Below are 15,041 nucleotides of genomic sequence, written 5' to 3' on the forward strand. Positions count from 1 at the left end.
CAATTCCATTCAGAGCACTAGGTCGCAAGCGTCGTCAAGTCCACTTCGTCATCAAGCCCTCTTTGGCACGGTGGCATCAACGACTAGGACATCCTTCTTCGGTCATCGTCAAACAAATAGTCAATAAAGACAATCTTCTTTTATCTCATAGTCAAAATAATGAGTCTGTGTGTGAAGCTTGCCAATGTGCCAAGAGCCATCAGCTTCCTTATCCCAAGTCAACTAGTGTGTCTCATGCTCCATTAGAACTTATTTTCAGTGATGTATGGGGTCATGCCCGAGATTCCTTTGGTAGAAAAAAATATTATGTCAGTTTTATTGATGATTATAGCAAGTTCACTTGGATATATTTGCTTACCTATAAATCTGAGGTTTTCTCTATCTTCCAAGAATTTCAGAAACTTGTTGAGCGCCAATTTGATAGGACAATCCTTTCAGTCCAAAGTGACTGGGGAGGGGAGTATGAGAAACTAAACTCCTTCTTTCGTAGCATTGGGATAGCCCATCATGTGTCGTGTCCTCATGCTCATCAACAGAATGGCTCTGCTGAGCGCAAACACCGCCACATTGTTGAGGTCGGTCTCTCTCTGTTAGCTCATGCATCCATGCCTCTTAAATATTGGGATGAAGCTTTTATCACCGCCACTTATCTTATTAATCGTCTACCCAGTAGAGTCATTGGCAACTCTACTCCTTTGGAGCGGTTGTACAACCGAAAACCTGATTATAATTATCTCAAAACCTTTGGATGTGCTTGCTACCCTAATCTGCATCCTTACAATCGCCACAAGCTTGAGTTTCGGTCCACCCAATGCGCTTTCCTTGGCTATAGCAACCTTCACAAAGGCTACAGGTGTCTTGAGGTTGCTACTGGACGTATCTACATATATCGCGATGTTGTTTTTGATGAAACTGTCTTTCCGTTTTCAAAACTTCATCCCAATGCCGGCGCCTTGCTTCGTGCTGAAATTGCACTTCTACCAGACTATGATCACGGGGGCGCATTAACTGAACCTGATCATGTGCAAAATTCCAAAGAAAATCCTGATTCTATTGATACTTGTGCTAATTCTGGGCGCCATTTTATGTATGAGGAAACAAACAACACAGGTGCAGAAACCCAAGCTGATTCGGCTGACAGCGGCGGATCCCAAGCAGATTCGCCTGGCGGGCCTGCCTCTGCTGACGGCGTGAGATCCCAGGTGGATCCGCCACCCGTGCGCGTGGCTACATGCAAGATGGTGGCCGACCGCCCCGATCGAGTGGATCCCACCGGTCCAGGAGCGCCCACAAGCCCGTGTGACGACACGCGCGCCGGCACAGGCGAAGAAGAAGCCCAATCGCCTGCTGCCACGTCGCGGCGGGCCCAGGTGGACCGCGGGTGCGCGGTGCGTCGCCCAACGCCGTGTCCCTGCGGGTCCAGGCAGACCGCGGGTGTGCGGCCGACCGCACACGTGAGGACGGATCCTCCTCGGATCAGGAGCCGGCTGATCTGCTGGTTGCCTCGGATCGCGAGAGGGGCGGATCTTCTATGGCTGATTCTGCTTTGTCCGGATCGCATGCACCATCTGCCACAACAACTGCTCCTGTGTCGCCTACGCCTTTCCTTCGAAATACAAGGTCTCGGTCAGGTATTGTCAAGGAAAAACAATACAATGATGGTACAATAAGGTATGACAAACTCAAACGTGCTTTTCTTACCACTACTGGTGAACCAATCAATTTGCATGATGCTCTTGCCAATAAAGAGTGGAAGGAAGCTATGGATAATGAGTATAATGCACTTATGAAAAATAAGACCTGGCATTTAGTACCACCGAAGCATGGCAACAATATCATTGATTGTAAGTGGGTATACAAAATAAAAAGAAAGTCTGATGGAAGCATAGACAGGTATAAGGCAAGATTAGTTGCAAAAGGGTTTAAACAAAGGTTTGGAATTGATTATGAAGATACCTTTAGCCCTGTTGTTAAGTCAGCTACTATTTGACTTGTCTTGTCTATTGCAATTTCTAGAGGTTGGAGTTTAAGACAGCTAGATGTCCAGAACGCGTTTCTTCATGGTGTTCTTGAGGAAGAAGTGTTCATGCGGCAACCACCAGGATATGAGAATCAAAGCACACCACAATATGTATGTAAGTTGGACAAAGCTCTGTACGGTTTGAAACAAGCCCCACGAGCTTGGTATTCCAGGTTAAGCATGCAGTTACAAAATCTTGGGTTCACACCATCTAAGGCAGATACTTCTTTATTCTTTTATAACAAAGGGAATATCACTATCTTTGTGCTTGTTTATGTTGATGATATAATTGTTGCTAGTTCAAGCTCAGATGCCACTGTCTGTTTACTTAAGGATCTGAAGCTAGAATTTGCTCTGAAGGACTTGGGTGATCTTCACTATTTTTTGGGAACTGAGGTAAAGAAAATTAAAGATGGTATACTTCTCTCCCAGGAAAAATATACTAATGATATTCTCAGAATAGTGGGATTGGAGCACTGTAAGCCAGTAAGTACACCAATTTCTACCTCAGAAAAGCTTACAGTTGAATGTGGAGAAGCCCTTGGGTCAGAAGATGCAACAAATTATAGAAGTGTTGTAGGTGCTTTACAGTATTTAACACTTACACGTCCTGATATTTCCTATTCAGTAAATAAGGTCTGCCAATACTTGCATGCACCCAGAACTACTCATTGGACTGCAGTGAAGAGAATCCTTAGATATCTCAAATTTTCAGAAGGACTTGGGCTCCAGATTACCAAGTCCTCTTCTATGCTTGTTACTGCTTACTCTGATGCTGACTGGGCAGGATGTGCTGATGACAGAAGGTCTACAGGTGGTTTTGCTGTTTTTCTGGGAACAAATCTTGTGTCTTGGAGTGCAAGAAAGCAAGCAACTGTTTTTAGGTCAAGTACAGAAGCTGAATACAAGGCCCTAGCAAATGCCACAGCTGAAGTAATGTGGATACAGACATTACTCTATGAGCTTGGAATCAAAGCTCCACAGGCTGCAAGGTTATGGTGTGATAATATTGGTGCAACCTACCTCTCAGCCAATCCGGTCTTTCATGCACGCACAAAACACATTGAGGTTGATTTTCATTTTGTCAGAGAAAGAGTAGCTTGGAAGCTACTAGACATTCGGTTTATACCTACTGGAGATCAACTTGCTGATGGATTTACAAAACCTCTCACCATGAGAAGGTTGGACGAGTTTAAGTACAATCTCAACCTTAGCAAAGTTTCATAAGGTTTAGATTGAGGGGGAGTGTTGAAATAGTTGGTTAGTTAGAGATAGAGTTGTATAGGGATAGATATCTTTCAAACCTTGTATCCTTCTCTATCTCTTCTTCTGTTATCTCTCCCTCGTAATCCTCCTGTACCGATCGTTTCCTGTAACGATCGTTCTCTCTCGATCTCGTCTTGTAAGCCACGACATTGCCTCTATATATACAAGTGCGGCCCGAGCAAAGGGTTCAACGCTTCCACAATATCGTTTCACATATATAACTACATATATGTCCACATTGATTTGTGTGTGTTTTTGCCACGCGCATTCTTTCATTTTTATTATAGACCCCTCGAACCAAAAATGCTAGCTATTGAGCCATATTATGAAAAAAATAAAGGCATATTTTTTTTATGAACGTACAACAAAAGAGCAGTTGTCAATTATCCGAGGACGCTAGTAGATATTTCATGCACTCTATTTGTTCTATTTATTTATTTATTTATGGTTAAGATAAACAAAATCATACACTACACAGCCACATATATCAAGATTTTTGTTAGACGCATACAATCTAGAGCTCTCTATCAATATATTTAAATGGAAAGATGCCAAAACACAAATGCATAGAAATACATATAACATATATAGTGAGATTTATTAATAATATACAATGCAATTTTACGTGTGACTAGTAATGTTTTACATCTAAGAAAGATCAATTCAACCAAGATTTCTTACCAATCTTTCAAACCTAATTTTACGAAGCGAAACATATTGTTGTGCAAAAATATAATTTTAATTTAGGGAAAATGTACTTTTTTTAATAGCTCGAGGATTGTTGACCATGTCGGCACGTCCGCATGCCTTGTAGAGCGCAAAATTAGATTTTTGAATTGTAACTTAATCTCTTGCGTTTTAAGATTTAGCCGCACCATCATGTGCTAATTTCGTTAAATATACTATGAATTGTGTTACTAAAGATTTATGTTGATAAATTAATCAAAAGTAAAAAAATTCAATATAAATAACCCAAAAATTGAAGAGTGCTTGATTAAAGAGAGCCGAAAATTATGTTATTTTTTGTTGGCCCAAACGTGGTTGGCGAGTCGGCGTCGAGGCGGCGGAGGATCAACGACCGGTTGAAGCGCGGCGTGGGTGGTCGGGGAAAGGAAGCACGGCGAGGAGCGCGTCGACGGCGGCGGCGGGGAAGGAGGGGTCTCCGACGACATGGTCGAGGATGAGATAAGCGTCCGACGCCGACGACATAGTCTCCTTTTTTCCTTTTTGGGACGGGGAGTGCGCGGATTTGGGCGACAGCGCACGGATTTGCGGGATGGCCGCGAGGAGAGGGGATCGAGGGTTGAGTGATGTGAGGACAAGTGGATTTGGCTGGGCTTCCCCTTTAATTTAGTTATTAGTGATAGTGAGCTTTATTTAAGTAGAGAGTATTTTGTCCCTTTACTCTCGTCCAAACAACAAATGAGATCTAAGATTGCACTCGTCGTGGATAGTTTGAGATTTGAGATTATTTGCAATCAAACATAACTTAATTGGAAAAAGATTTTGATGTCGATGACGTGGATGTGGGTTGGTGGCGGTAGCGGCTGATATCTGAACTTCTGAACTAGATGATACTGAAGTACGCAAACACAACAGAAACAATGATACTATAAGAAAACAAAGATCTGCCACAAACTCCAATTCGAGTACATAGATAACCAGATGGGGATTAACAGCGGCTGATTGCCCCTTCTATGGTCTACGGGGATATTCCAGGAGGTAGATCAGGCCTCACGTCCTAAGCATTACCATCACTTTAAGGAGAGAGTATTTTCGTCCCTTTACATCCATCTCACAATTTTTTTTACCGGTGCCGGGATGTACCCGTGTGCAATCCACCGTTTGCCACTTTCGTCAAGATTCGTATAGGTTTTATACACTTTCTTTTCATATGCAAATACATCAGATTAAACAGAGCTATACTTGTACTTGCGTCAGACAGTGTCAGCTTTTACATAGGAGAGAGAGACGGGGTGCAAAGAACAGTGCATGCATGCATTCTCTCACCACATACACGGCGATGCATGCATTCACTTTCTCCATACAATTGACATGTATTTAATTTCATCCCCATATTTTGAATGATTGATATCTGTTAAACGAAACGTCCATTTTTGAAACATTTTATATATTTGAAATCGTGACGACAAGATCTTCAGAACAAGATCAATCATGGATATATTTAAAATAATTTTATTTTATATATTTCAGTTATCTTTGAAATGACTTTCATAGAACGCAAAATTGTTTCACTATGAAATGATATTATTTCACACATTTTAAAAGATGGATTTAGGCTCAGTCAAAATTTATTTCACTCATTTTCAAAAGATGGATTTAGGCTCATTCAAAATTTATTTCACACATTTTAAAAACTGATTTCACTCATTTCATCAAACAACCGATTTCACTGATGCAACTGATTTCAGTCGTTTAAATTGAAAGAAAAACATGTTTTAATAATTTTCAAAAGCTAAGTTCGCTCATTTGATACTCAATGCAAACAACTAATTTCAATTATTTCAAAAAACCTATTTCACATAATTCGAAAAGTTATCAATTGAAAAAACAATTTCACTCGCTTCATAAAACAGATTTTGCTCATTTATAAAAAATAATACAATTTCACTTATTTCAAAACATTGGTTTCACTGAATTAAAAAAAACGTATTTCACTTATTTCAGAAAGCTGATTTCAATCATAAAAAAACCTCTTTTCTTTATGTTCAAAAAACCAATTTCACTCATCTGAAGAAACATATTTCACTCCTATGAAGAAAATAATTTTACTCAGTTGTGAAAACATATTTCACTCAGTTGAGAAAACATATTTCGGAATTGATTTCCCTCGATGCAAAGAACTGATTCAATTATTTCAAAAAACCTATTTCACACAATTCAAAAAGTTATCAATTGAAAAAACAATTTTGTTTCTAAAGTTGGGGCGTAAAGGAAATTCAATACCATGAACTATGGGATGCTCAAGAAGTTAAACACATGTGGAGTCAAATAGTTGAGGAAAGCGCGTGGCTGCCTGAACATTCATCTGGTTTTCGTGCAATCTTTTTTCCTTTGGTCTCTTCGGTTTACCCGAGTTCAGAAGGTAAAGGTCATTGTGTTGAGTGGCATAGACTACAAGTATGCATGCTAGAAAACAAATTCAAAAATAGCAGAAAAGAAAGAAATGATTCTTCCACGTAACATTTCCAAGAAACAATGGCTATATCATGTTGATCTTTGGCGGAGCAATTTGGAAAAACTTACAATAGCTGCTAGTGTTCTCTGGTGAAAGAGCACATTGAGTATACATGAAGATAAAAACAGAGGATGTCAACTGAACCAGACCTTGCAAGCACCATGGACTTATCAGGGTACATGCTGTACTCTGAGACCAGGCAAAGAGTCCAGTTAATGTATTTGTATCTTAATATAATGATTACAGCATCTCACAAGTTTGTTTAGCAGTAAAAAAACATTACTAGCTTTTTTCGGTCTGAACTAATTCCAGTACCATCTTATAGTCAGATTTTTTTTCTACGAGTAGTCTCAGTCGATCAGGTGTTTGTTGTGCATTACATAGATTACATTGCGTTCCTCCCATCCTTCGTCTCATCTCTTCGGCATCTATCGACCATCAGGCGACGAGGTCGAGGGTGTAGTCCCACAGCTTCTTTCCCAGCTCTGCGTCCTTGGCCTTCTCGCTCGGCTCATACAGGTTGCTGTCGCTCCAGTATTTTCCCGACACCCCCTTCGCGTCCGGGTGCAGCGCCACGTAGCACTGTGTCGCAGCCCCCTGTCGTTCCAATTACCAATCCAAACCAAATCAAATCACCGCGAGAGATCCTATTAGTATGTCAAACAAGAGATCCAGGAGGCAAGCTACAATGGACAATGCCAAATGACTCCCAACATAGCCCAAGTTAACAAATGACTCACTCACTCACTGAGATCTCTAGATCTGTACTACCAACACAATAATACTCTAGTCACCTAGCAGACCATACATGCTAAACATAACATGGAGTTCTACATTCATTGCCTTTTCTTTAACATGGTGGAGACTCTGTAATAATACTGTAAAATTGACACACCACCCTGTGAAGAAGACTGAACATAGTGCCAAAGTGTACCTGTTTGGCGTTCTTCAGCACCAGTTTACCAAGCGTCCGGTGGAGAACTGCATACGACAAAAAAAATATTATGATGATATCAGTCAAGCTACAATTTCAAAAAGCAGAACTTGGCCATGCAGGTCTGATTTCAACCAACACAGCGAATGTATTCGTTTTATTAGTTTAACAGCTAGCGGTTATTTGCATTGTTTTGACTGATGCCTGCCATTTCTGCCTCTCACCCTTGCCATCTACTGCGTTTCCTTTTCTTTTTTCGGTGCCATGAGCTATTCAAATCTCAAAGCAAGAGGAAGCGTGAATCAAGACGATTTTCTTGTATTAAAGGAGGAGTGCCGCATGATATCTGCTGCCAAGTATGTTTACCATCTATGATGCTGTGGTGGCGAAGAAGGTTCGTGATGATAGATCCAGGATGCAGAGAGTTTGCAGTGATGTTAACACCCTCTTCCTGTTATCCACAAAATATTGAATCATTATTTGACGTGCTTGGGCTCAACACAAATCTATATATCATATTGATAAAGAACTGAAAACAGGCAAAACCAGTTAATAAGAGCAAACAGTTCAGCTTTCAGACAATGGGTTTGGATGCAGACTGTTCTCCGACAATTTCAGACCCAGACAAACAGAGAAACAAATGAAATCGTGTCATGAAGATCGTGTGGAACAACCGCTCAGCTTTCTTTTATTTCAGAAAGTGGTGTGATTTTAGAGTCTAGCTGCAGACTCTGAGAAAAAATGCAACTGACGGTGCTTGCTAGCATAAGTACTCATGTTGGAACAAACACGGACATAGAGCCCGCTGGACTTAACAAGCTCGAAATAATACGAACCCAAGACATGGCGCAGTGCCACAACCACACAATCTAAACGGACGAGACATACCTTAAATCTCCTGGCAAGTTCATTAGCGTGCAAAATGTTGGCAAGCTTTGACTGCCCATATGCTGCAATGGTGCTATACCTGCACAACGCAAGCTTGAAACAGCAAGTGACCCTCGTTTGTCTTGAAATAAAGCAAAAATGACAGGGGAAAACATAATGACTGCACGGAAATTACATACTCTTCCTCATCATTCAGCTTGGCAAAACGGATGCCTTCCTTGTATGCAAACCTGTGCCCCTCCGATGAAACGTTAACAATTCTTCCTTCCACGTTTGATTCATGAGAGGTCTTTTTCATTGTCTCCAGCAGAAGATGTGTCAAAAGAAAATGCCCTGAATATTATGACACGAGTGTTGGGTGAAACAGAGACAAACTAGGAGGGTTAGGTGACGTAGAAATTGCAAGTTTGCAACTGTCTGGAAACTTGTTTAAATGAAGTGTTTCTGTATCAGGGTATGTTAACCGGTTCATCAGCTAGTCAAGTAGTAGATGGGAGTTTGTTTGTAATCATACCGACATGGTTAGTTGCGAACTGCATCTCGATGCCATCCTTTGAGAGGGAGAAAGGAGTCGCCATTACCCCTGCGTTGTTGCTGCCAGAGAAAGCATCATGTATGTAATCAGGGAAAACGATTGTCTATTATAGTATGCTTCAGCAAACGTGCAAGCCAGCAAGAATGAAATGTACCAAGTTTCAATACACGAGATCAGTTACTGAAAAATATACACCAGGTCAGATTATTATTATTGAAGAAAGGTACAACCAGCACCATAATCTTCTGTCCAGGATCAAACGATGTGGTGCAAGAAGCGTTCAGATGTGCGCAAAACACTTGAGTAACTGTTATGGCGCTGCTAGAAGGAGAACGCGAGAGGGCCGGCCGGGGGCCTTTTGCCCACGGCCAGGCAAGAGGGAAGGGATTTCCTTCTTAATTCTTGCTTGATTAGATTGATACATCTCCTCTCTTTATATAGAGAGGTTTACTTGACTCCCAAGCAAGGCTTACTTGACCCCTAAGCAAGCGACCCTTATCTCTAATTAACCCTAAGACTAATGGGCCCATTAGATCCATTACGTACTCTAACAGTAACACTATGACTAACTTATGCCAGGACACTTGCACTGTTATAACTAAACGGACGGGCCGCACTGTTACAAACCAATTACCCCTCCATGCCGATGGGCTCTGTAAAATTTGGGAATCTGCAAGGCTGTCCATGAGCTACACATACCAACCGACCACAATACATTTCTCCCACCCTGTGAAACTTTGCTACACTGAACTACTAGTTGCAGCAGCTACTCCAATCAACATGTCATATATAGTCCAAGTTGAAGTACAAAGCTCAGAAATTAAATCCACTCAATGTTGACTGAAACTATGAAATTGATAAGTCATCTCGCTGTTGCGCTGACTGCTCATGAGGCAGGGGTTTCTCTGACTTTACTGGCTGACATCGCTAATTCATGTCGGGACCCCTCCTGCTAGCTCCATTCAAGTTATAGGACCACCACAACTCCTACAGAGCTAGCCCTTGCAGATCAAATTACCCATCCATGAAATGAAACTGACCGTTCCTATAACATGGTTCAAAGTTTCAAGCAAGCAGCTGTCCTGGAACCTGAATTAAATCAGTGTGATGCCATGGAAATGTCGTGAGGCTATGTGCATATACAAGCAGCGAGTTTCTTTCACCCAAACTGGAAAATAACACCATTGTTGCAGTAGTTGTACCAGCTAGCAGATACGTATTTGTGGTTGAATATAGGTGAAATCGCATTAAATCTAGCAGCACAACCTCTAACTGACAGTATGACCAAGCTCGTCTGTACTGTATGATTGAAGGTAGTAAGTAGTGGTGTCTGGTGGGGATTAGACGGAGCAGGAAGCCAGCCGGTGGTGAAATTGTAAGCCAATTACTCCTCCATGACATTCCCCATGCCTATAGCCTCCTTAAAATTTGGAAATCTGCAAGGCTGTCCATGAGCTACAGATACCAACCAACCATAATACATTTCTCCCACCCTGTGAAAACATTCATACACTGATCTACTCAATGTTGCAGCATTTATATTCCAACTAACATGTTATAGTCCAAGTTGAAGTAGAAAAGAAACCCAGGAATGAATTAAATCTGCTCAATGTTGACTGAAACTGTCAAGTTGCAGCGGAACTGATAAGCCGTCTCGCTGTTGTGCTGCCAACTCATGATGCAAATGTTGAGAATTTAATGGCCGACAGCCCCTAACTGAGCCTGAATGGTTACGGATGGTCCTCACAAATCGCGTTGGGGCCAAGTGCATACCTGAACCTGAACCTGAACCTGAACCTGACAGTGAATGGTGTTGACAGCCCCTGACTGAACCTCAAGTATCAAGTGCGCTTCGCATGATTGGGAGTAGAAGCGAGAGGTGGGTCTGGCTTACACGAGGATGTTGAGCGGGAGTCCGGTGGCGGCGAAGTCGACGGCGAACTTGCGGACGGAGGCCAGCGAGGAGAGGTCCAGCTCCATCAGCTCGAGGCTGGCGCCGGGGGTCTCGGCGAGGACGGCCTGCCGCACGGTCTCCGCGGCGGCGAGGTTCCTGGCGGCCATGACGACGTGGGCGCCGCGCGCCGCCAGCACGCGCGCCGTCTCCGCGCCGATCCCGCTCGACGCCCCTGCCAGCCGATTCACCGAAATCGAATCAAATGGAATCAGGGAGAGAGCAGGCTGCGGCAAAGGACGGGTGGAGTAGGTACCGGTGACTACTGCGGTGAGCCCTGCGGCGGAGATGCCGGCGGTGACGTGGTCGGCGGTGGAGGCCCAGGAGAAGCCCGAGGCGCCCTTGCGGCTGAAGATCCAAGGCAGCATCTTTCCTTCTCTTCTCCCACGAACTGAACGGATCAAATCAATGGACCTCACGCGCACGCAGAGGCGGAGGCGGAGGCGGAGGCCGGCCGGCGGCGGAGAAGAATAAGAAGAGGAGGAAGGAGTCCACCGCCGCAGTTAGTGTTGTGTGCAACAACAACACAATGCAGGTGGGACCCACTCGCCAGCCCTGGTCAGCCAATCTCCACGCAAATTCCATCCTACTATTTCTTTTCTTTTTCTTTGACTAGTCAATGTGTCGTGCAATGCATGTTAATTTGGAAGTATATTAAATGCGTGTGGATATTAAGTAGGATATTATTTGCGTGTTATTATGTGATTATCACTATATTTGGCATTAAATTAACTGAACGCTAAACGTGTTGAGCGCTCGACATTGAAATAGTCTAGGTCGTTGGATTGACATGATTTGATGGCCGGGATTAATTGGATCTGCCCCTTTGGGTCTTTTTATAATTGTATAGATGAGGGAAATTCCATCATAGCAAACTGGAGCTTTTTTTATAGGCTTAGTTGCCCCAGTTACAAGACAACTCTCGACTCGCAAGTGCAGCTATTTTTTTTGTAGGCTTAGCTGCCCCAATTGTAAGTCAACACTAGACTCGCAATTGAGCTTTCTTTGTACGTTTTAATTGCGCCAGTTACAAGTCAACCCTCGACCCCCAACTAGGCTTTTTTTCACAGGGATGTAGGTGCCCCAGTCGCAAGTCAATCCTCCACTGGCAACTAGGGCTTCTTTCGTAGTTGTCCGAAGTTTGTTTTCCCTACTCAACCTAAATGTCTACGTGTCTACTCGATGAAATAACTTGCATTTTTTTTGTTCCTTCAGACTCTATACACATATGTATGGTTTTTTTGTTCTCTCTGTGAAAAAAAACCCTTAAAATGTATATCTGATTGAAAAACAAAAAAGTCAGCAATTTTTGTTTCTCCTTTGCTGGCACTCTTTTTATTTTCTTTTTTGCAATCCTGAGCATTTGTATTTGATGTGACCACAAAATGTATTTTTTTCTATACTTTTTTTTGAGTCTGTCGTGCACATATTTTAGGTTCCCAAACATTTCTTGAATTTGTGAACATTTTCTGAATACATGAATTTATTTTGAATTCACCATTTTTTTGGAATATATAATTTTTTTTGAATTCATGTTTTTTTCAAATACGTGAAAATATATCAAATTCGTGAATTTTTTTGCATTCACATGTAACATGTTTTGAATTCAAGAATTTTTTCGAGGTCATGAATTTTTGAATAGACAGACACGTTTGAATACACGAACAGTTTTTTGGTTTTTTGACCATTTTCACTTCTATCTTTTTGTTCTTTTTGTTTGAATGCAATGGGATGATTGAGTGTAAAATATTGCTTCAGTGGCCGGTGTCCCTGAGAGCCTGTCCGCCACTACTAGGCTTTCTACGCTCGCCATTGCTAGGCATTCCTGCAGTAATGGTTATAGTTTCCCTAGTTGAAGGTGAACCCTCGTCTAACAAACTGGAGCTCTTTATTGTAGGCGTAGGTGCCGCAGTTGCAAGACAACCCTCGACTCGCAAGTGCAGTTTTTTTTTGTAGGCTTAGTTGCCCCAATTGTAAGTCAACACTAGACTCGCAATTGAGCTTCCTTTGTACTCCCTTCGTCCAAAAATACTTGTCGCAGAAATTGATATAAATAGATGCATCTAAAACTAAAATACGTCTAGATACATCCATTCCTCCGACAAGTATTTTTGGACGAAGGGAGTAGGTTTTAATTGCGCCAGTTACAAGCCAACCGTCGACCCCCAACTAGGCTTTTTTCCACAGGGATGTAGGTGCCCTAGTCGTAAGTCAATCCTCTACTCGCAACTAGGGCTTCTTTCATAGTTGTCCCGGTTGCAAGTAAACCCTTGACTCACAACTGGGCCCGAAGTTTGTTTTGCCTACTCAACCTAAATATCTATGTTTCTACTCGATGAAATAACTTGCATGTCTTTGTTTGTTCCTTTCCGACTCTAAACGTAACTACACATATGTATGGTTTTTTGGTTCTCTCGGTGAAAAAAAACCCTTAAAATGTATATTTGATTGAAAAACAAAAAAATCAGCAATTTTTGTTTCTCCTTTGCTCGCACTTTTTTTTATTTTCTTTTACTTTTTTTGAGTTTGTCATGAACATATTTCAAGTTCCCGAACATTTGTTGACTTTGTGAACATTTTTTGAATAAATGAATTTATTTTGAATTCAACATTTTTTTTGGAATTTATATACATTTTTTTGAATTCATGATTTTTTTCAAATACGTGAAAATTTATCAAATTCGTGAATTTTTTTGCATTCACATGTAACATGTTTTGAATTCGAGAATTTTTTTGAAGTCATGAATTTTTAAATACACAGACATGTTTGAATACGTGAACAGTTTTTTGGTTTTTTTTTACCTTTTTCACTTCTATCTTTTTGTTCTATTTTAAAAATGTTTAGCACGCATTTTAAAATTGTTCAGTGTGTGTGTGTGTGTATTGGTAAAAAGTTCACCGTACATGAAGAAAAGCTTAATGTATATTATAAAATTTTCATCAGATATTAAATACCTTTTCAATTTTTTTTGAGAAAATGGTCACCATATTTTAAGAAATTTCTTAGCATGTATTTGAAAAAAAATATTCATCACATACGAAAAATGTTGTGTGTGTATTTGAAAATATTCAAAAAATATTAGAACAATGTTTATAACACAGAAAAGTAGAAGAAAAACTAAACCTGACAGAAAAAGAAAAATCAGAAAAAGAGAAAAAACACAAATCGTACTACAGGGACAACGACCACGGGGCCTACTCATGCGAGCGATGTACGGCAGTAAACCCTCGCTAAAAAAAAGTTCAGCAGCAAAAGCTCTGCAGCCTGCTCACATCATAAGCGATGTACAGCAGCGCCGAAGAAAGACAAAGCTCAGCCGATGGACCAACAAACAAAAAGGAAACACAAATAAAAAAATAACATGTGATGACATCACATCTAGATGAGCCCTAGACGCCCATTTGGAAATACTGTTTGCATAATTTGGAAACACGGATCATCGCCTATTATTTATGGGCCGGGCCGAGGACTACCGACAACCGAAGAATGGGCCACGTAAGTTATGGCCCTTGGGGCACTCAAGATGGAATCCTCCAAAGACTGACTCTACTTCAAGACATACTCAAATATTTGGCATGTTTATCTCTAGATGCTACCGACCATGTGTAACCCTAAGTACTCCTCGGTACCTATATAAGTCGGGGTTTTAGTCTGAAGAGAAAAAGGTTAGATTCATTCATACGATCTCGAGGTAGATCATCATGTACTTTGTACCCCATCTACAATCAAAACAATACAAGTAGGATGTAGGTTTTTATCTTTTCGAGAGGGCCCGAACTTGGGTAAATACCGTGCCTCTCTACTTCCTGCTACCATCATGGCAAGATCACCACTCAGGACCAGAGATCCGTCAGATTTAGCTTTGACACCTAGACCCTACACGTGTACCCTGGAATGTCACTAGATAATCCGTTCATTTCCTCGTCTTTGATGGTTTGGTGCCGAATCTTCTGCTTGATCTACTAACAGGATTGGTCTTCATCTTCATCTTTTGTTCGGTGGATTCTCTGCTATGCATTAGATCTGGTTCTTCCAGGTCTGTTTGTCTGGGTGCATGAGCAGATCGATTTGGATCTGATGCATGTTTTATGGCCCACCTCTTGGCATCAGGCCTTTCTCTACCAGATGATGGTTTCTCCTTTCATCTCTTGCATCCAGGCGAGGTCGATCCTCGATGACGAACTCAACATACATCTTTCTAGTTGCCATTCAACCTCCTTCGGAGGCCCCTTCTTGAGTTCTTGGCG

General features: G+C 41.6%; 1 protein-coding gene across 2 annotated transcripts; it reads right to left on the bottom strand.

Annotated features, from left to right (window-relative positions):
* Positions 1–6,612: 6,612 nt before the first annotated feature.
* Positions 6,613–11,275, bottom strand: LOC119294466 (short-chain dehydrogenase TIC 32, chloroplastic-like). 2 transcript variants are annotated; one of them, XM_037572651.1, is made up of 8 exons: positions 11,050–11,272; positions 10,737–10,968; positions 8,822–8,901; positions 8,487–8,640; positions 8,308–8,386; positions 7,786–7,870; positions 7,420–7,466; positions 6,613–7,082 (listed from the first exon to the last, which is right to left on the bottom strand). In XM_037572651.1, exons 1-8 carry the CDS (start codon positions 11,159–11,161, stop codon positions 6,924–6,926), a joined length of 948 nt encoding a protein of 315 aa, XP_037428548.1. In that variant the 5' UTR covers positions 11,162–11,272; the 3' UTR covers positions 6,613–6,923. The 2 variants fall into 2 exon arrangements, with proteins under 2 accessions (XP_037428548.1, XP_037428547.1); XM_037572650.1 differs by having other exon boundaries at positions 10,737–11,275.
* Between the last annotated feature and the right edge of the window lie 3,766 nt (positions 11,276–15,041).

This window comes from Triticum dicoccoides, chromosome 4B (genome assembly GCF_002162155.2).
Source record: "Triticum dicoccoides isolate Atlit2015 ecotype Zavitan chromosome 4B, WEW_v2.0, whole genome shotgun sequence".
Classification (NCBI taxonomy): Eukaryota; Viridiplantae; Streptophyta; class Magnoliopsida; order Poales; family Poaceae; genus Triticum; species Triticum dicoccoides.